At 33.0% G+C, this 20,385-nt stretch overlaps 1 protein-coding gene across 1 annotated transcript in view; it reads left to right on the top strand.

The window, feature by feature from the left end:
* NBEA (neurobeachin) overlaps positions 1-20,385 on the top strand; it is a 451,136-nt gene that overhangs the window by 160,935 nt on the left and 269,816 nt on the right. Inside the window, exons 25-30 of the mRNA XM_027677697.1 lie at positions 451-459; positions 2,908-3,088; positions 4,154-4,284; positions 5,557-5,664; positions 7,353-7,521; positions 8,899-8,994. Of these exons, the coding sequence (XP_027533498.1) occupies positions 451-459; positions 2,908-3,088; positions 4,154-4,284; positions 5,557-5,664; positions 7,353-7,521; positions 8,899-8,994 (694 nt within the window). The remainder of the gene's footprint in view (positions 1-450; positions 460-2,907; positions 3,089-4,153; positions 4,285-5,556; positions 5,665-7,352; positions 7,522-8,898; positions 8,995-20,385) is intronic.

The raw sequence follows: 20,385 nt of genomic DNA, 5'->3' as shown, positions 1-20,385 counted from the left end.
TGATTTATATTTGTTTTGTCAAAGTATTTTAAACATATTTGCCTACTCATACAAGGACTAACTACTTTATTACATTTCAGTTGAATGGCTTGTAAAATGCTCATTTCTATGTAATCAGTTGAAACATTACTTTGGTTTACATTGCTTCATAAAATTACTCTATGTACTATATAAAAGATGTACATTGGTTTGGAAGAATCAGTGTTTACATGAAATGCCATAATACAAGATTTAAAGTTTTCCTTGTGCATAGCTATTTTAGAAGTCTTTATTTTCAAATGTTCATGCTGAGCTTAAATGGTTTGCTGTTCTAATTAAAAATTAAACAAATGTATAATTCCAAGATACTAATTTGTTTCAATTTACCTTGTATTTTTAGTTAACTTAAATAATTTTCTTTTTTCTTTTATTGTTGTGATCTGTTGTCTGTTTTGTCTGTTGCATGTCCAGGGTTCTAAGGTTAGTATTGCGGTTGTAAGTTTCAGGTTTTTTCATTTTCAAAAATACCTTATTTTTGATCATTTAATATTTTGGCACTTTTTTGTTGTTATTGTTATTATTACTATTATTTTTCTATATCATATAGTAGGATGGGAATAGGAATATATTTGGTGTCATATAACTTTTCCTACCATATTTCCCTTGAGTAACTTAATGCATCATCAAGTCTGATGCTTACTGTTACTACTGGACTGAATGTAGTCCAGTCTGTGAGCTAATTTAAGTTATAAATGCAGTTGTCAATACAAAAACTCTTGATGTCCTGAACATGTCAATTATATGGGAGACTTGTTACTTAAAAGTATACTGAGTAGTCATGAAATGGTGATCAGTTCACTTTTCAAAGAGTTTTTGAGCTACCCCTATCTAAAATATTGCTAATACCTGAAGGCAGCTTGATCAATAATAGAGCTTATTTTAAATGCTATTAGAATATCAATGTGCTGTATTTAACAGGTTGAACTGATGGTAAGTTTGGTGTAAAAAAACCTGTTAGTTGGTTTTTTCTTTCATCTAGCAGAATTTTAGGGAAATTTGTAAAAAAAAAAAAAATTTTTTTTTAAATTCAAAGTTTGCAAAAATCTTGGTACAAATACACTAAAGTATTATATTAAATGAATTTATTACATAACTTACAGAAATAAAAATAAAAAGACAATAGGTATTCTGAGAGGTTTAAGACTATGTTTGACACAATAAAGTTGAAAAATCAACAGCAGGCAGTCAGTAGGCTGCAAGCAAGCCTGATGTTATTTCAAGCATGAGTTTGAAGTTCAAGTTTCTATAACCACCTATAAGTTTTTCTAGCAGACTGTTATGCAAATGTATTTTCTTCGGGTGAGTACTTTCAAAAAATCATGTTCTGGTCTGTTATAAAAAACCACCAAGTTATTTTTCCAAAATGTAGGAACACAGCACAAACTAAACAGGGGAGCCCTGGCTAAAGAAGATAGGCCAAAAATCTTTCTTCTGAGAGTTGTCATTTTACTGTTTTTCTGATCCTGTTGGGCAGTTTAGACAGATGACAGCCCTTCCCAAATCACTCATGTAACCGACATGTTACATCCTTAAGAGAAATTAGATGAAGGGGTATCTATCATTGTGGTGACACATGCCACTTTATATCTTTCATCTTTCAAAACAGTTGTTTCCTTAATACTGATTGGCAGAGTTTGCACTTTTACAATTTTGGATGTAAAAATATTCTAAAAAGTAAGTCATGAGTGAGGCTAGTAATTTTTTAGGAGTATGGAAATTAAGGAATTTTTAGGTTTCTGTATTTTTTTTTCCTTTGAAATGAAATGGCCTTAAGAGCATAAAATTATTTTTTTATAAATACTTTTAAGCAAATAAATAAAAATAAACAAGCACACTGAAAGTAGTACATCTCAAAGGGACTAAATTTTGTGTTCAGAAAGCCTTGCAATTGGAAATCCTGTTGACAATCAATAAGAATCAGCCACCTGTAAACAATTTTTAAAATAGTATTTAGGCATATAATTCTGGACACAGACCAGTACTAAATACCTTTTTAACTTTTGCCTACATCCAGAAGTAAAAGTGTTTAAACAGATATATATGTTTTTATTTGGGCTGACTATTTCCTCATTTATCTGCATGTTAGACACATGAATGTATTTGAAAACATGACTCTGTGCATCTAAGCATCTTTTTGGAGAAAAATGTGATCCCCTTTTAGCTTTCAGAAATATTAAGCTCTTTCAGCCTTCTTCTGGGGCTTCCTGCTACGGAGAGCCCAACACTACATCAGAAAAGAAATGGCCACTCTCTGGGAGTGAGCTGACCCCAATATCGCTTGTCACATTTTTACTTCCCCCCCTTGTTATCTTCAGGGAGCAAACATACTCGCTTCTGAGCTACAGGAGAATTGAACTCTGTCAAGTTTCTGAATGCTGTAAGCATTCTCAAGGAGAATTAACTGATTCATGGAAACAGAGCAAAACTGTCTGGTTTTTCCCACTCCACTCCTCACATTTGCTTGTTTATATATAAGAAACGTAAAAGATATACAGAGAGTAATTCCTTTCATCCATTACTTGTCTGTTTGCATAACCTATGGAAGAATGTAAGAGTATATTGCACTGGGATACACCATGCATTGTTTTACTATCTGCCCATACATTGTCTTTATCTAATTGCTAGTAACTTTCTCATTTATAATAGACTTTTTCTCATCTATTACAGCATGTGAATGTAAATAATTTTCTCACTCCTCATACTGTCTTTGAATTTCACAACTTATGTTAATGGTGTCAGTAGGAGATTTTTAAATAACATTTCAATGTATCTATCATTAAACATAACAATTTAGATTTCTGTGCTTACGTGCCATCTTTATATTTCAGTTGTGTTCAAACTGTTTAATTCAATTATCTCCTTTTAAAGACTGAATTGGAAAATATTGAAGTGACGCAAGGAATGTCAGCAGAGACAGCAGTAACGTTTCTCAGCCGTCTGATGGCAATGGTTGATGTACTAGTATTTGCCAGTTCTCTAAATTTTAGTGAGATTGAAGCTGAAAAAAACATGTCTTCTGGAGGTCTAATGCGACAATGCCTAAGGCTTGGTAAGTCGGTAGACAGTACATTTTAAATAATTACTTACAGATCAATGAGGTGTGGATGGATTGAATAGTGACATGTAGGAAAGGACTCGTAGAGTATGATGTGATAAAATAAAAATCCCATTTATTATTGATTTGATACATTTTTAAAGTTGATTCAATTTAACCACAAAAATGACATGTCTGAAATTGTTCTTTCTTATGTGTTTCAAGCTGTATATATTTGGGGGGAGTAAAAATGTTAAATATAAGTAAGTAATTGGATAAATGTTTTTTATCTTAAAGTTGCTTTACTACCTGCATGTTGCAGGTGTTCTTATCCAAGTCTCCATGAATTTTTAAGACATTTTGTAGGCTCTGTAAGATAAAAAGCATGGGATGCTTGTGCAGGCACTGTAGACCTAAATATATGTTGCAACAGTATGGCACCTATCTTCACTATTTGCTATTTGCTTTATAAATGTAAGAAATTTAAAAATTTATTAATAAGACAAACTATTCTATGCAAGCTATATCACTTTATCTTTGTAAACATCAAATTTTGACTCTCATCTGGCATGATGCTGATTTTGCTAAGGTTATGTTCTGCATACATTTTCATCTCTCGAACGATGAATTTTTTTTGTAAGCCAATTATGTCTTGTTATTATTCATACCATTTATTATGTCATTGATAATTTTACTGCTCCTGTTATAAAACTTGTAGTGTATTCTCAATTATCAATCTTTTTATCAAATTCCCAATAACCACCTTCTATTTGTTTCCATTCTGTCTGTACATAAGTACTTTCAGATTTTAAGTGTCGATAGCTAATCAATAACATATGAGAGCTCCATTTCAATATAGTGATACAGCAGTTACATAAAATATTTAGTTGTTCAGCTAAAGAATGAAACTAATAAGTCACCATAATACTTTCTTGGTACTGACAGAGTCTCTAGTATGATAACTATATTTCATTTACTATTTGGACAGATCAAACTAGTTGTAGACACTGGTAATTGGTGTTCTGGATATAATAATGAGAAAATATTCTAATTTATGGCATTTTCATTTCTTCTTTTTAGTTTGTTGTGTGGCTGTGAGAAACTGCTTAGAATGTCGGCAAAGGCAAAGAGAGAGAGTGAACAAGACGTCATTAATTGGCAGTAAAACTCAAGATGCACTACAGGGTGTAACTTCAGCAGCAGCAGCCAAGGTAACAGCAATTACAAGTCTGAATCACTGCTTTTAGGATTAGAAAATAATTGTAACTGCCTTCTCAAATATCTGGCAAAAGCTTAGGTTTTTGCTATTAACTGGTTTAGGGTAAAAGTATGTGAGGGAGGTAGTTTGAAACAAGAAAATTTTAATGCAGTAGTATGACTGGAGAAATTCTATACAGCTTTTTCACTCTTATTCGATTTCGAGAAGAAGTCCCCTTATTCACACTGATCATTTATGGCTGCATAGCTATTTTATTCTGTGAGGGCACTTGCAGTTTTGATGAAATCCTCCAATCACATCTTTGTTGGTGGGACATCTGAGTCCCAGTAACTTCAACACATCTTTGCATGCGTATTAGGCATCAGTACTTACTATCTGATTTGAGGAACAAAACTTATTGAATATTCAATTACGGCTTAGTTTTTCCAGTTTCATTAATCCATTGTTCATCTTTTTTCTTTTCTTTTTTTCTTTTTTATTTTTTTAACTTTAGGACTTTGCGAATTCTGAAACTAAAATCTGAAAAAATTTGGTTCAGCCCATGGCTAAAATACAAAACATTGAATGATGTAAAGGATTCTTTTTTTTTTGCTACTGTATTTTCATTAATACATTCAGTAGTTTTTCTTCTTTAAAGACTTTCTCAGATAGCCTTTACAAACTCAGCTCCCTTCACAATATTATTTCATTAAATCTCACAAAAACATTACATTTTTCCACACTGTCACATTCAGTGCAAAGCAAATCAGTATAAGGAGACTTCTAGGTTTTCAAGCATCATTTGTAATGCATTATTATTTTTTAAAGAAAGCATACTACTCTACGTTTTTTTAGTAGCAGTTATTCTGTAAGTAGTCTGTAGTAAGTCTCAGTAAAATTAACAAATTATTTTTTTAATATTTCTGTTTAGCATTTTCAAGCATAACACACATATTCAAAATATTTTATTGTTCTGCTATGAAACAGCTGTAATCTGAAATGAACTTTTGTGTGCAAATTATTATCTTAACTGTGGGTAGAGATACAGTTATTCTGAGCTACTGGAAAGATGTAACAATTTATATCTAAATAAGTAGTATTAAGAAAATAATTCAAAACATTGCATTATTTCTGGAGCCCTTGTCTGAGTATTATGTTGGAAGTATATTGGTACTAACATATCACCTAAGATTGATGTAATGTCTAAAAAAATGTCAAATTAAGGTTTTAACGGAAATACTTTGATACTTGGGAGGACAAAAATCTCACTACCTTTTATTTTTAGACTCCCCTTGAAAATGTCCCTGGCAACCTTTCTCCCATAAAAGACCCTGATAGGCTTCTTCAGGATGTTGATATTAATCGTCTACGAGCAGTTGTTTTTCGTGATGTGGTGAGTAATATGTATTTTATTTCTTTCTTCTGCAAAATCATCACTTATATTTTGATTGTACCAGAATTAAAAATATCCTTCATGTGTCGCACTTCATATATTTTCTGCAAACCATCTGCTCGTGGCTTTGTAACCACCAGCCACTTTTTGCACTTTCAAATCTTATTGGTTAACCTATTTGAGTTTAGTAGTTAACTGTGTTTAACACTCAACCTTGATGTCATATTAACCAACAGCCAGAATAATTCAGTTATGACCTATATTGATTAAAATTGTATTACTAAAAGTGTCAACAACTTGTCTAACCAGACTAGGAGGAAGTTTTATTATATCTATTACAGAACTGCAGTTGATTTATAGACAATTTTTATTTCTGCTAAACATAAACGTATACTATATATAAATATATATAAAACTGGTTTTCAGATTTTTTGGCAACTGTTTTTGTGTTTTAGCACAAAAATTCACCACAATATGTTTGGTTTTGAATGTAGTACAATAGGAATTATTATTATGTATATGCAAATATATATGTTATGTTTAAACTTCTGCAGCCTGAGTCCAAGTGGTTTGAAGTGAGGACCAAAGTTAGAAATAGCGTTAAAAAGAAGAAAGTAGAACTTGACACACAAAAAATTATCTGCTGGGATGACCTGATCATCTTGAATTTGAGTGACAATCTTCTGTCACCTATTCTCTTCTTAAGTAGTGGAGAAGGGAATACCAGGAAATATGTTTCTGGCATTTCTGTGAAATAACTTAGTAAGAGAATTTCTAGTTATTTTAAGAATTGCAAAAACATGCAACCAAGTTAAATAACACACAGAAAACATGGAAAGTAAGCACTGGATTTGTAGCAGAAAGTACATACTTGTGGAGGCAAGGTGAAACCACTATAGGAGTAGATAGAAGCTGAAGTCTTAATTCTGTCAGGTTGAGTTTTACACCATAGTAGCAATAATAATAATAAAAGACATTTCAGTGTAACTACAGCAACTTAAATTCAATCAGGATGATATCTAAGCCATGGATGACAATTGCCATTGAACAGCCCACTATGTGGGATGAGAGGAAAAGAAGACAGCTAAGTTGTAGTGATCCTGGCATTTACTTAAATAAGAGTCCTGGAAAACTAGAATTGCTGCTGACAGTGCTTTTGAAGGGGAAATCTGAATGTACAAGCTGGGATTTATTGCTGGAAGAAAAGCAGTGGTATATTCCCCCTGCTTTTACAAGTTACCAGAAGCTGTTATGCCTACTTGTGCATCCAGTGTCAGCCAGAGAAGCATCAGTGAGCTTAGTTTTCCCTCTCAGTAGTAGTACTCTTTACATTCTTGTGGCAGGGGCCTTCAGAGTCTCATCCTTGGGGCAACAAAAGATAGTTGCCCTTGCTGCTGGGAAGCCTTGAAAGCACTCAGAGTACAGTGAGGCCTCTGTTTTGAAAAGCTCCACAGGTCCAGAGATTTGTGCAGTTGCCAGATAACCTCCAAAATTTAGTACTTAATACGTGCTGTGTGCATAGTACTCCTCTGAAAATCCATAAAGTCTTCTAAGTAATCTATTTGCTGCCATGCTGATAGAAACAACATTTCAGAAATGTATTATTTATTCAGCTTTGTAATGATCTTGTATGAAAATTCTATGGAAATGTCCAGTATTACAGATGTATTTCTTTTTCTCAAACACAGGACGACAGCAAACAGGCTCAGTTCTTAGCTTTGGCAGTAGTCTACTTTATTTCTGTTCTGATGGTCTCCAAATACCGTGATATACTGGAACCCCAACGAGAAACTGCGAGGTCTGGGAGCCAGGCAGGTAGAAATATCAGACAAGAAATAAATTCACCAACAAGTACAGGTAAATTTGTTTTTTTTAACTGTTACTTGAATTTTTTTTTAAATGTGTAATTATTTTACAAAGTGTTTTTAATGAGTAGCATAAGATCCTCATAGGAAATTACATACTACTTTTTCCTATATAATAATTTTGTTTTATAAAATACATTGGCAGATTTCAAGTATTCTGTGTATTTACTTATATGGTATTACTAATTTTCATTTCTATGTTGCTTTTTTGTGTCTTTATTTTTCTTTAGCTTGAAAATAATTAGAAGGAAACAGGGTTCCTGATAGAGTTTTAAGTTGTAAAGTACAAGATAGTTGACCAACACAACTTCCGGAATCTGTTTTGTGTTAGGAAGAACAGATATCTTTATACCATGAAAGGAATGAACAGCAAACACAGCTGCTTGCCCACATGAACTCCTTTTGTTTGAGTGAGGAGGTTTGTGAAAGGGTAGTAGTGGAGGACTGAGTACTTTCTTGGAGTCCTGCTGTGTTGGTGCCTGCATTTAAAAGCCTACGGTAACAATATAATAGAAAGGAAACATTGCTATTGCCTTCTTTTACTGAACTGTTAGTGATTTTTACTAGCAGTAGTAGTGGTTTTACTGACATATGTTCTTCAACCTGAAAGGGAGGGAGTCTGTTAGCTGTCAGAAGCTGTCAGAAATTAGGGATGCAAATTTTACCCTACTTTGTTTCAAGCATTTTGCACTGTCAGTCTGGTGGGTTTTCTTCAAGTTTGATTGGATTGATTATAACTCTACCTCCTGTGTTAAAAGAGCTGAAAACAGTAGCTGAATTTATCCATGAAACTTTTAATGTATGCTTTTGTTCTTGTATTGATCTTTAATTACTTTCTTCATTTATGGAGTTGCTAATTGTCATTCGTCATAGAATTTTTCTTCCAATTTACACCATATTTACATTGTCATTATTTTGATTCATCATGATGTTTTAATTTGCTATTTTTACCTGATAGTTAAAGTCAATGTGCTTGTAGGCTTTCTATTTTAAATATAGTAAATTAATGTTGTCAGTTTTGAGAAATCATAGTTTTTGTGCCTTCCTGATTATATGTTATGGTCCTGCACTAAGAAACTGCTAGTTTCGGTGAACTATTTCATCCATTCTTGTCTTGCCTATTTGCATATATATATCCGTGTCTCTTTTTCCCCGTAAATGTTGCTCTTGAAGTGCCCAAATAATAGGTATGCTCTTTCCTATCTCTTGATGCAGAACTTGATTTTTCCCTTTAGAAATGCCTTTTTTTGTTGATAATACCATATTTGCATGTTTCAATGAGATAGGATTTCTGTCATGGATCCACAGTGGACCAGGCCACACATGAATACTAGCTGGCTCACATTTGATTCCATGATTTTCTCCACAGTTGTGGTCATACCATCTATCCCTCACCCAAGTTTGAACCATGGATTCCTTGCCAAGTTAATTCCTGAGCAGAGCTTTGCCCACTCATTTTACAAAGGTAATATTAACATCATCTCCTAACCTGTTTGGGTGTTCTTATTTAATGTAATGCAATTCAAGAACTAACTGTGATGTTATTGTTGATAAATAAGTATACGCCTCAGGTTACATGGAGATCAGACCTGATGATACCTTTAAAACTTTAACTTCCTGCCTACATTTCTTTAGAAAATTTCTTTCCCACTTTTACTACCATTTATTATCTTTATTTATTATGAAATAAAATAATTTTAAAAAAGCACTCAGGAGGAGGGAATGGATACAGGAAAATTTAAATGCTTTTGGTTTGTGGTTATTCTGCTACAATATTAGGTCCATAAAAATCAAATCAGGCCTACTTTAAAAATATTGCATACTGCATGAAGTATGTAGCACTTTTGTAGTATTCCCTTTCCCTGTATCTTTTGCTGTTCTTTTGCCTTCCTTTCTCGCTTTTTTCCTTGCCTTTTTGATGGTATGTAAACCTCTGATATTGTATGTGAATTATTTTATGCCTGTTAGTTAATGTGCTGTGCTGTGTTTTTCTTGAAGGAAACCAGTTTTGTTACCAGAGCAACTATTATATGTTTGGGGGCTGCTTTTTGTTTTGTTTGTTTGTTTGTTTTAATAGATATTGTATTAGGTAGCAGTATGGGCTTTTTCTTTCATTACTTGAAAAAGAGAGGGTTACCTGAATGTAACGTGTCAAGTTTGCATGTACGAAATGTTGCATTTCCACATTTATTTGCCTGCACTGTGCTGTGAACACTGGTCAAAAAATTTAATCTGATGAAAATGTTCTTGGTATAACATTGTAAAAATTTTTTATGGGTAAAAAGGCTGATTTATAAAAAGCCTAAGCGATTTAGAATGCATCCAGTTTATAAAGAATAATTAGCTTCCTACTTCAGTAATGAAGTGACTTACGCTCATCATATGCTGTTCTGGGAGCATTATGTTAAAATATTTATTACATAAACTTAAACTATCACTATGTTAATCTGTCATTTCTTAAACTTTGGTGTGTGCATGTAAGTATATTATAAGTTGTTTTAATTTATAACAGTGAGTAAGCCAGGGTTTATGATTTTGATTCGTAAGACTATTGTCTGCCATACAAAGAAAAAATATTTTGTATTACTCAGTTTCCCTATGTAATATTTGTTGTTCTGACATTGTTGCATTTGTACGATTGATCCAACATTGATAGAAAAAGGAATAATTTGATCTTAGTACAGAAGAGTACTACAGTACTATGTGGTACTACACAATAAATCCCTAAAATTTCATTAAATATTGATTTTTCTCCTTTTTTTTCTTTGTGGGTTTTCTGGGTTGGGTTTTTTGTTTTGTTTGTTAGGGTTTTTTTGCGTTTAGAGCAAGTTTCTGTGTATCAGACATAGGATATTTTATTTTTACCACTTTTGCTTGAAAATCAGGATTAGCTAGACTGCCTCAAAACACACTTATTTAATGACATTTTAATTTTTATTAAATTTAATACAGTAAAATACATTATGCAACATAAATGGCATTATATTTCTATTTGTACAAAGCTCAACATATGATATAATGGATGGCAAAGGCAGGGGAAAAACAAATAGTTTTTCTTCTTATCCACATATAGTACCTGAATAAAATATATGTATCAAAAGCAGAAAAAAAGGTTGAGAAGAAATGGCAGCAGTCATACAAACTCATCAAAATATTTAACATAAAGCATTTTATAAGATTTGGCTCTTCTATAATATTGTCTATAGTACTTATTTTACCTTGAGTTCAAGTAAAATAGTTTTGTTTTTAAAATTAGAGAGGAAAAATATTTCTGCTTTTTATATTCTGAACCCAGTTCCTCAGTTTTGAACATTAGTAAAAAGTTAAATGAAAAAAAATTGCCAACACTCTTAGAAAAGGCTAAAAGTCAAAACATTTTCTCATTTTGACAATCTTGAATTCCAGTGGCTAAGCCAATTGTTTTCTTTTTAGAATCTGACTTGCTTTCAGATCTTGGCAGCTAGCATGTAATATTTGAATATTATTTTAAACTTTAAGGCAGTTTAACTTAATACAGAGTGGTTTAATATAGCATTGAAAATTAAATACACAACTTTAAAGCAAAGTCCTATTCATTAAAAACTTGATAGAAACTGAGTTGTTACCTGGAAGTGAAGTCTTTTATTTTATTAATTCCACATGACACTAAAGGGATATAAAGAATTCGTTATTTGTCAATACAGCAAATTGTATCATAATTGTTAGAACTGTACAGGAAAAGATCTCTATCAATTAAAGAAGAAGGATTGGTTCATTAAAAGAAATTAATATATCTATTTCTAGTAGATGGAATCTAATTAGAAACTTGTCAGGGAAAGGATAAGATAGAAGTAGGTATATTACCAGTATTTAAATAAGATACCAATTTTGTTCTTTGTGATTGTTTGTGTTTTTTTCTTTACATAGAGTGATATCTTTAGTTAAAATCTGTTTAAGATTGTTGAAGACCCTACTTGTCTCAAGCACAAGTATGTGATTAGTGTATCTTTCTTATGAGTAACTGCAGCTGGTGTCAAGTGCAGGTTACAAGAATTTTAACATCATTATACTTGATATGAAACTTTGCCTAGTTTATTAATGTTGTTATATATGGATAAAACATAGTATTGAAACAAAAGACTTTAAAACATGTTTTATGGGGAAATATATTCTATTTACTTAGTTTATAGATGGTAAAATAATACTTTTTTTACTGATATTCAAATATTGTTCATAAGCTAAATGTTATCTTATGGTGCTTGAAGATGCTTCCCAGGAAGGAAAGACTATTGCAGTAGTGCCATGAATACCATTTAACAATAAAAATATTTCTTTATAGTGTTCTATACTTCTGTATTTATGTTTCTTTCTAAGATGATTCATGAGGAGGAGAAAAATGTATCTCTATCTGTAGATTTATTCCATGTCATGTTTGTTGAAAGTGCTTGGGTTTCTCCTCCTTCTTTCTGATAACTTTAAAGGGTCTTCAGTATTTCTAAAATAATCGGTGCTTAATCGGACCAAACAGAACTTGCCAAATGAAAAGAAAGCTCCCTCTCTTCAGTTTAGCTCATATTTAGTATTACTCCTTGAAATAATTCATTATCACTATCTCAAGGAAAATAGCAGATCAGAACTATTCTCTTGCATCTGAAGGTTGTCTGTGAAACATAGTCCTACAAAACTGATGTTGCCAGACTTGCTTTTTTCTGTTCATAATACCAAAGAATTCATTAAATTAAGAATTAATTAATTAATAAAATTTGGAGGTGTAGTAAAGATGGGAATAACATTAAAAATTATTAACCAAAAGCTCTGTATTGGATTTTCAGTTTTTTATCTCAAAATCATCAGTCATATGTATGTTGTACTTTCTGGAAAATATTAGTAGTGAATCAAGATCTGAGCCAGTCATCCTAACCTCCCTTAATAATAGGTGTAAAGAAGTCAGAGCATGTTTAGGGTGCAATTCATCTGACTTGCTTAAAGATCTACTTAAAAGAGAGGTAAGCTGGCCTCTGGAAATGCCTATCTTTTTCCATTCACTATGGATGTCACTGTAGACCTCTGCCTTGGTCAGATTTATCCTGACTCTGAGACTAGACTTAACTGAACTCCAGACACAAAACTTGCTTTATGACAAAAGCTGGAATGAAATTTTTTGATGTCAGGCTCTTAATCCAATCTAATGACGTTATATGTCTTAGTAATATCCTCATCCATAGCTATAGTTGGTTACATATATGTTCTCATATATATATATATATATTCTTCTTTAAGACTGCTACATGTATATGCTTTAAAAGTTGGAACTATATATCCAACAAAACAATTACATAATGTCTTCAACCTAATGATTGGCAGACACGTTCTCTTTGTACATGACATCTGATAAATCTGAGCAATGCATATCATTGCCCCTCCAAAACCCCTTATGTCTTCTCTACCTATTTAACAGTGTGCAATGCAACTAATCTGCACCCTTCTCCATTGTAAAGTATTTTTAAATACTGATTTGTGTTGTATTGAGAGTATTCTCAGCTTTCTTCTTTTTTGTCTTATAAGTATTCCAATCTCCTTTTTTGCCTGCTGAGTACTTGAGATCCTTGAAGGAAGACTATTCTTTGCAGTCTGATATACTAGCAAACCTCTTTAAAATCTTTAGCAGCATCTTCCACAATGTTCACATGCGAAAAATCCTAGCTGTGTTGTATTTAGTAGGGAAGATGTGCTAAAGCTTAATCTCAACTCCCAGTGATGGGGAATGATTTCAAGTCCTTTGAAAATTTTCCTTTCAAATTCAGAAGGGTGAAGATAGTCCCAGTAAGCAAAGCTACTGCCTGTTAAAGGCAAACAAGTTTCTGTTTTATTTTACAAGCAATTACATGAAATTAATCTTAACATCAGAGGAGGTTCAGGTCTTTGTAGGATGGTTATCAAGATTCATAAGGCTTCTGACTTAATGGCATGTTCTGAAAATGCACCTGAGCAGTAGAACTTGCCAGTTCCCACAGCCCTCTTAAGATAAAAGTGTGTTAGTCAAGGCAGAATTAGTGGCCATTTAGTGGTCAGCAAGAATTACACTTGTGAACTGAGCATAAAATGCTGAAATTTTTATTTCTGAAATGGGAGCAACTGGAATAGCTTAGAAAATACAGTTTTGCTCTCTGTTGTTTTCTCTAGTTAGATAGGGATATTTTCCCCAAATTGGTATGAAAATATCTGTTATGTCTGGAAGATATGGAAGTAGAGACTGAAAAACAGAGTAGGCCTTTCTCTTACCAGCAGAGGGTAATCATTACATATTTTGAGAGAGAAATTTCTTTTCCTTGGAATAAGAGAAATAGAGGAGTGTGGTATCTTCTGTTAATAACAGCTAATCAGCCTTATCATGTAAAACCAAGTAACCTCTTCAAATTACAGGTGCAAATCTGAAGTAGATTTAGCTATGGTGGTCAGGATCACTTAAGATGAGCTTTCTCAGTTCTGGTTGTTATTGAAGGTATCCTTGCTTACCTTGATGGTTTATTGGACTGTTTCTTTCAACAGTGCTTCCACAGCTATTGCAGTGGAAAAGTGTAAAAAAAAAAAATATATATATATATATTGTATTACACTTCAGCTGGAAGCCTGTTAATTGTGGAGAACACAATTAATGTTAACCAAAAAATGGATACATATTTTCTGTTGAAAATTGATATTTCCATTTAGCATTAATCAAGAATGTTTCAGAAACAAAAGCATTGCTACAGTACAATTCACCTTATAATATATTGTGCGAAGAAAATTAGTATGTAGTTTATCACAAATTTCATAAAAAATGGATTGACTTTTCCACTCCCTTGCTATCCATGTCTGTATTTTTCCCAAAGCACTGTAAATGAATAGATTTCTTAAAGGTATGTGCTGCAGATGGAAGCTATTGATTTTTTTTCCTTGACAGAAAAAACTATATTAAAAGGTTACAGAAACAGCTTTTTCTTTGAAGACAAGTAAAGCATCAAGCTTTTCAGATCTTCTAGGTATACAGTACTCTGGGAATTGCATTGCTACACTATTGTTTGTATTCCTAATGTAGTAGTGTAGAGATTTACAGACTATTTTTCAACTATTTTGCATAACAGTAGCAGTCTAACTATGCAAAGTGGACTAGAGGACCAATTTCCATTATCTGTCAAAACATGCTTTACCTCCGTAAGGTCCTGACAAAATTCATGGCTCCATCTTCTGCAAAATCTAATTGTACATATATTTTCAAGAAAGGGGAATGTTATAAGGAACATGAGTGATAATCATGATAATCATAAAATTCCAATTCTACTGAATTTCTGACTGCTGCTCAAAATAATCACACTGGTCTTCTGATGAAATGTATGCTGCTTATTCCAACAACATCTGAGAAGACATGCATTTAAAGATCATGAGAGGGTAATGAATACATCTTAATCTATTATTTATTGCCCTTCACCAGCTACTTAAGGCATCATAGGAGACATTTGCATGTACATTTTATTATTAATTGATCAGTCATTATATACACATGAAGCGACTGTAATAGGGATTTTTTGTAAATAACATCAATATTTATTTTCATTTGTTTGTACAAATTACAGATGTTTTAAAAGTTTTTGAGTTGTCAAAGTAGTGCTTAAAACAAAATGTTTTAATATAAGTTTTATTGTATTATGGAACATACTCTGTGCTTCACTGTTGACTTTTGCTGCTGGATGCTGCAACCTAGATGATCGATTTTATTTTGTTTATTTCTTTTGCAAGAAATGTCCAATTACGAAAACATCATCTTTCTTAATATGTGTCAGAAATACAGATATTATCATAGATACCTGTAATATACTTTTTAATTATGTGATTTTGAGCTTACACAATACAAAAATAAATAAATGAAAAAATAGAAACTGAAAAATAACAGGGAAATTCACCTAGGAAAAAAAAACATATTACTGTATTGTTCCTAATTTCTATTTGGGTTTTGTTTCAAAAATGTAAACACGTGGCTATATACTCTGAAGTTGACATTTCTTTAATACAACTTCTCATTTTCTTATTTTTATTTTGTCTTCAGTTTTTTTTAGTTAATGCCTTGTTAATGCTTTGCTGGCATTTTGTTTGGCAACCGGGTAATCAATCAGACCGATGTCTTATCCATCTAACGCTGAGTGAAAGAGTTTTGATTAGTAAAGAAAAATTAAGACATTGATTAAAGACATTGCCTAAACAGATCAAGAGTTATGTCTGTCATAAGTAGCTCTTTCAATACCTTTTCTATGGTCAAGGTAGAAAGAACTGCCCTGTGTGTCTGCCTGAGCGACTGCAGGGAAAGAAACAAATGATAAGACTTTTGAGGAATTTGAGCACATAGAAGCAATTTCCAGTGAGCAAAAAGAGAAGACATGTACGTATATGTGTTCACCTGTGATATTTTTCCTAGCTGAGAGCTACATCCTTTCTCCTCACAAATCAACTCTGGTTGAAAGGAAATTCCAAACCTGCTGCATTAAATCACCTATCTCAAGATCTGTACCCTTCCAATTGCCAACCCACCCCAGAGTCTTTCTTATCTGACCTTCCCCAGCCCCCTTCAGCTGTGTTGCTTCTGCACTCAGACATGCATGTCAGAGCCCTCAGGTATCCCTGCTTGTGGTTCCTCTTCCCAGCCAGAGGCTGTCATGGCATGTGCTCTACTTCCACCTCTTCGTGTGCGCGATTGCTGGCATGCTGTTAGAAATCTGATTCTGTGCTGTTACATTGCTGTCCTTGTGGAAGGAAAGGACCAGTGTTTGATCTGGCAGGAATTTCAGAAACCTGGATAAATACTCTAGATGAATAACAGATGGAGGCTAAATGCACGCTGCATTTATCAAAGATTTTTGTAGATAAAAGCCTGATAGTGCAAGAAGGACAAATTGTAACCCTACACCAGGCTATTTTTTCTCACTTTTAAATATTTCAATAAATGAAGAAACCCATTTTAAGATGTTTTAGAAAAGCAAATGAGTTCTGCAAAATAAAAGTCAGTGTTGTTCAGGTAACCTTGCCTCAAAAATAACAGAATCCCATGAAGTCGGTTAGAGGGACATGACCAAATTTGCCTATTAATGCATAGTTACGTGAAGACTAATATCAGCCAGGTTGCCAAAATGAGTAGATGTTACAAGGTTGGGCCATGATCAGGATCACTAGAAAAGGAATTTTTTCTCTGGATCCTTTATAAATATCACACAGAAATAGAAATGCCAACAGAAGAGAAGGTACTGAGGAGATACAAAAGCAGCTTGGAATCTTAGGGTGATTTTTCTTACTGTTGTGCCTCATCCTCTGAGGACATTTCTGTTGCACCTTCATTCTTGCTTACTCCTCTCAATGTATTTTTAAATCAGATCCTTATTACTCTTTGATTCTGTCCCCATATTTAGTTTCTCATGTCAGTTTAATTGTGGTGCTTCATATACTTGAAAATTATTAGATTGGTGTTGCTAGGAAGAATTTTTCCACTCTATTTTATAGGCTAGAGTTTAGGAATTGATTAGTTGACTCTTCCATCTATGAAGGAAGCTGTAATATCACTGCCTAGTTGGAATGAAAGCATTTTCAGCTTGTAGTGTACTTCTTCTGAAAGTTTGTAGAAAACTACAAAGGGGTATATAAAAGGCAGCTATTAAGGTTATCACCCATGCCTTAAGATAGTTATACAGAAAACAACTCATAAATTTTCCAGTGCACATGCAGACTGAAAGGTGGCAGCAACTCCTATATCAAGATTGCCCCAAACCTTCCATTGTCAAAAGTTTCTACATTGTTTGCAGCAGAAATTTGACAATAATTTGGAATAGTATGACTTCCCAATAAATTTTCAGCCGTATTGTAAGCACTTAAAAAATTAATTTTCATACATTTTACTTTTGAAAAATTTCAGCTCATTTTTACTTGGGAGGTTTAATGAGGTGAAAAAGATAAAAGGATTGCAGGAATTTACACACAATTTTTCCATTTTTTAAAGTAAATAAATATTAAAAGCAGAATATTTTGTATTGTCCTTTTTAATAATGGCAATATTGTGTATATTTACCTGACATATAAAATGTCTCATTATTAAGTTACTAAATAGGGGCAGTGTGGGTTGTATTTTTTAGGCATATGGAAGCAGTGCAAGGGCTATATAGGTAACTCAGTAGGTTAAAACAATTACAATACACTTCATAAATCACAAGCAAACAAGATATTTTAGGGAAGCAGCGTGACGGATGAGGTCACCAGATATACAATATGTAATTTAGTTAACTTAAGCCCATATTTTTTCCATAATGTAGCTGAACTCATTAGTTACAATGAAAAACAGTAAGAAGGAGGCATCTGGCTTCCAACTGCCTGTTTCTGACAGGGTTAAGATCACTAGATCTAGTAATGTTTCTGCTTTGTCTACTGACATGGCCTTGTACTGTAGAAAACTGATGAGGTTTGCTGAAAATTTAGAGGCTTACTGTCACAGTGTTATAACATAGACAGATGCAATCAGTTGTGGTTTTGCTTCTGTTCATGTTTATCATTTTGATAAGTTGCTTTAAATATTTAGGATTTTTATAAAAGGATATCACTTTATGGAGCAGTATTCTTCATTCCTGAAATCTGAAGGCAATAGAAGTGCTGGGACATGTTATAAAAGAGAACTTATGGATATGCAGTGTTGTAACTAAAATTGGTTGGTTTTCATGACCTATGCTAAGAAGTTTGTCATTTACCTAAATAGTACTAATAATAATACTGATCAAGAAGGTCTAATAATACATCTTTTCAGCCATATTTATCTGAATTTCACATATCCTAATTTGCTATATTCTTATTTGAAAGCCAGTTATAAAGAATTTTATCTGTTCTGAGTTTGTTATCCTTTGATTCATAAAAAGTAAATTGGACCTTTTAAACCTTTATTCATTTAGATTGCTTGATGTTTTAAAAAAGAGATCTAATGCATTGGACTTAGGTAGTTTTTAGAGACTGTTATTTATAGTGATAAATCAGACTAAGCTTAACTGGCTTAGTGCAGCATATTCACGTTAGGTGTTGGAGACATGGTAAGAAAAGTAAAGATACAAATCTGATTTCTGTGGAAATCAAGTATCTATACGCTTACCTGAATTTTGAATAATTCCCTTCAAATTTTTTTCCCAAAATAATTTTAATTAGTATTATGTATGTCATATTTAAATTCTACATGCAAAAATTTAATTTTACTTCTATTTTTAGCTTCAAATGATGCAGGCCTCTAGGCATTTTATTCTTATTTGGGAACAAAGGATTACAGGGCACCTGCTGCGTAGTTAAGTACAGTCCTATTTCTAGCATCTCAAAATTAGTTCCATTTTTTGAACGTGCTACTCTGACTGGAAAACTATTCCATAATCTTAATTATATATTGATGACTGTCACTTCCCAAACTTAATTTTATTCCTGGCAAGTTTTCACTCAATTATTCTTATTCTAACTCTTCCATTTAGCTTAAATTCCTTTTTTTTTTTTGAGTTTTCGCCCTGAAAATACATATGATAGCTGTCATAAAACCCTTCAGTATTAGTTTGGCCAGACTATGTCAGTCAAACTCTTTTTCTGCAGTAGTAGATTGCTATGTATCTCCATAGTGGCACTTCCATCTTTCTCAATTATAACAGCGTAGACAGTATTCCATAGTGAATCCTACCAAAGCCTTCTCTAATGCCATTAATAATGCCATTTGGTCATTTACAGAAGATGAATTCCAGTTATAACACGAACCTCTGTATTCTTCACTAGATGCATAGCTTTTCACCAGTAAATATAATCTGTGGTTCTGCCATAATGCTTCCTTATAATCATCCTTCCGTGACCATCAGTTGTGCCTTGTAACTTTGTCATCAGCAAATTTCGGCCAAATATTTTTAACTGGAATCTTTATTAAAATTTTGAACAAGATAGATCCCATTGTAGTGTCTCTCAATTTGATGGGTTTTTTTGACTTTTAAAACCGAGTGATGGCTCCTTCTTAGCCAGTTTCTTTCCCCATATTCTATGAATTTCCAGGTTCTCATGACTAAATTAGATTCTGTTGTGACCAGCCCAGCTTTACTGAATTTACTATATTGACACTCTTTTTCTTTGAGCAATAAATATTTAAAAAGCTCTTATAGCAAAGTCATTTTGTAGTCTGTCTCATTCCATTCTGTTACTATTCTTTACTCCAAAATAAATCCTTAAGTCTTGCTTACTCTTGAATGTTGCTGTTGTCCGGATAATTTTTTCCTATTTCTAAAAAAACAGAAACCATGTGTGGTTTTCTCCATTCATATGTTGCTGTCTCCACTTCCCTGTTTGGCAAAAGTGCCTACTACTATACCAGTAATATCATGGACTGTTTCTTTCAAAAATGGCCTGGAGTCAGTTCATTGCCATGATTTTAATGTATTAAAATCCTTCGTCTGGTTTAGATCAGGTATTTGACTTACCACAACTGTATTTCTATTATATTTCCTGTCTTTAGTTTTCTTTTCAGTGTTGTTGACCTTAATGAAAATTGAGGTTAGGTGTAACCTAACTTCACTATGTAGTGGACTATCGTCTTTTTTTTCAGTGCCCTCTTTTCATTTACATAATAATGGAGCCTTATGCCATTTTATTTACCATACATTTCATGGACAACAACCTGCTTGACTGGCAGTCCAGTCCTGATCTTCCCTTCAGTTGAGAAGTGTTGTCTTTTCATGGATGAAGTTTAAATAGACAAGCAGAAAATTCATTAGGATCATTCTGTGGATCAGATGTCCTTCTGTGCCAAATATAGGCAGTACTAAGTAGATACGGATCTTTTTACTTCCTGACCTAGCAGATG

The sequence above is a fragment of the Neopelma chrysocephalum genome, unplaced genomic scaffold (assembly GCF_003984885.1).
Source record: "Neopelma chrysocephalum unplaced genomic scaffold, ASM398488v2 Primary Assembly neopelma1_43, whole genome shotgun sequence".
In the NCBI taxonomy this organism is placed as follows: domain Eukaryota; kingdom Metazoa; phylum Chordata; class Aves; order Passeriformes; family Pipridae; genus Neopelma; species Neopelma chrysocephalum.
This window is presented reverse-complemented; position numbering and strand designations above follow the sequence as displayed.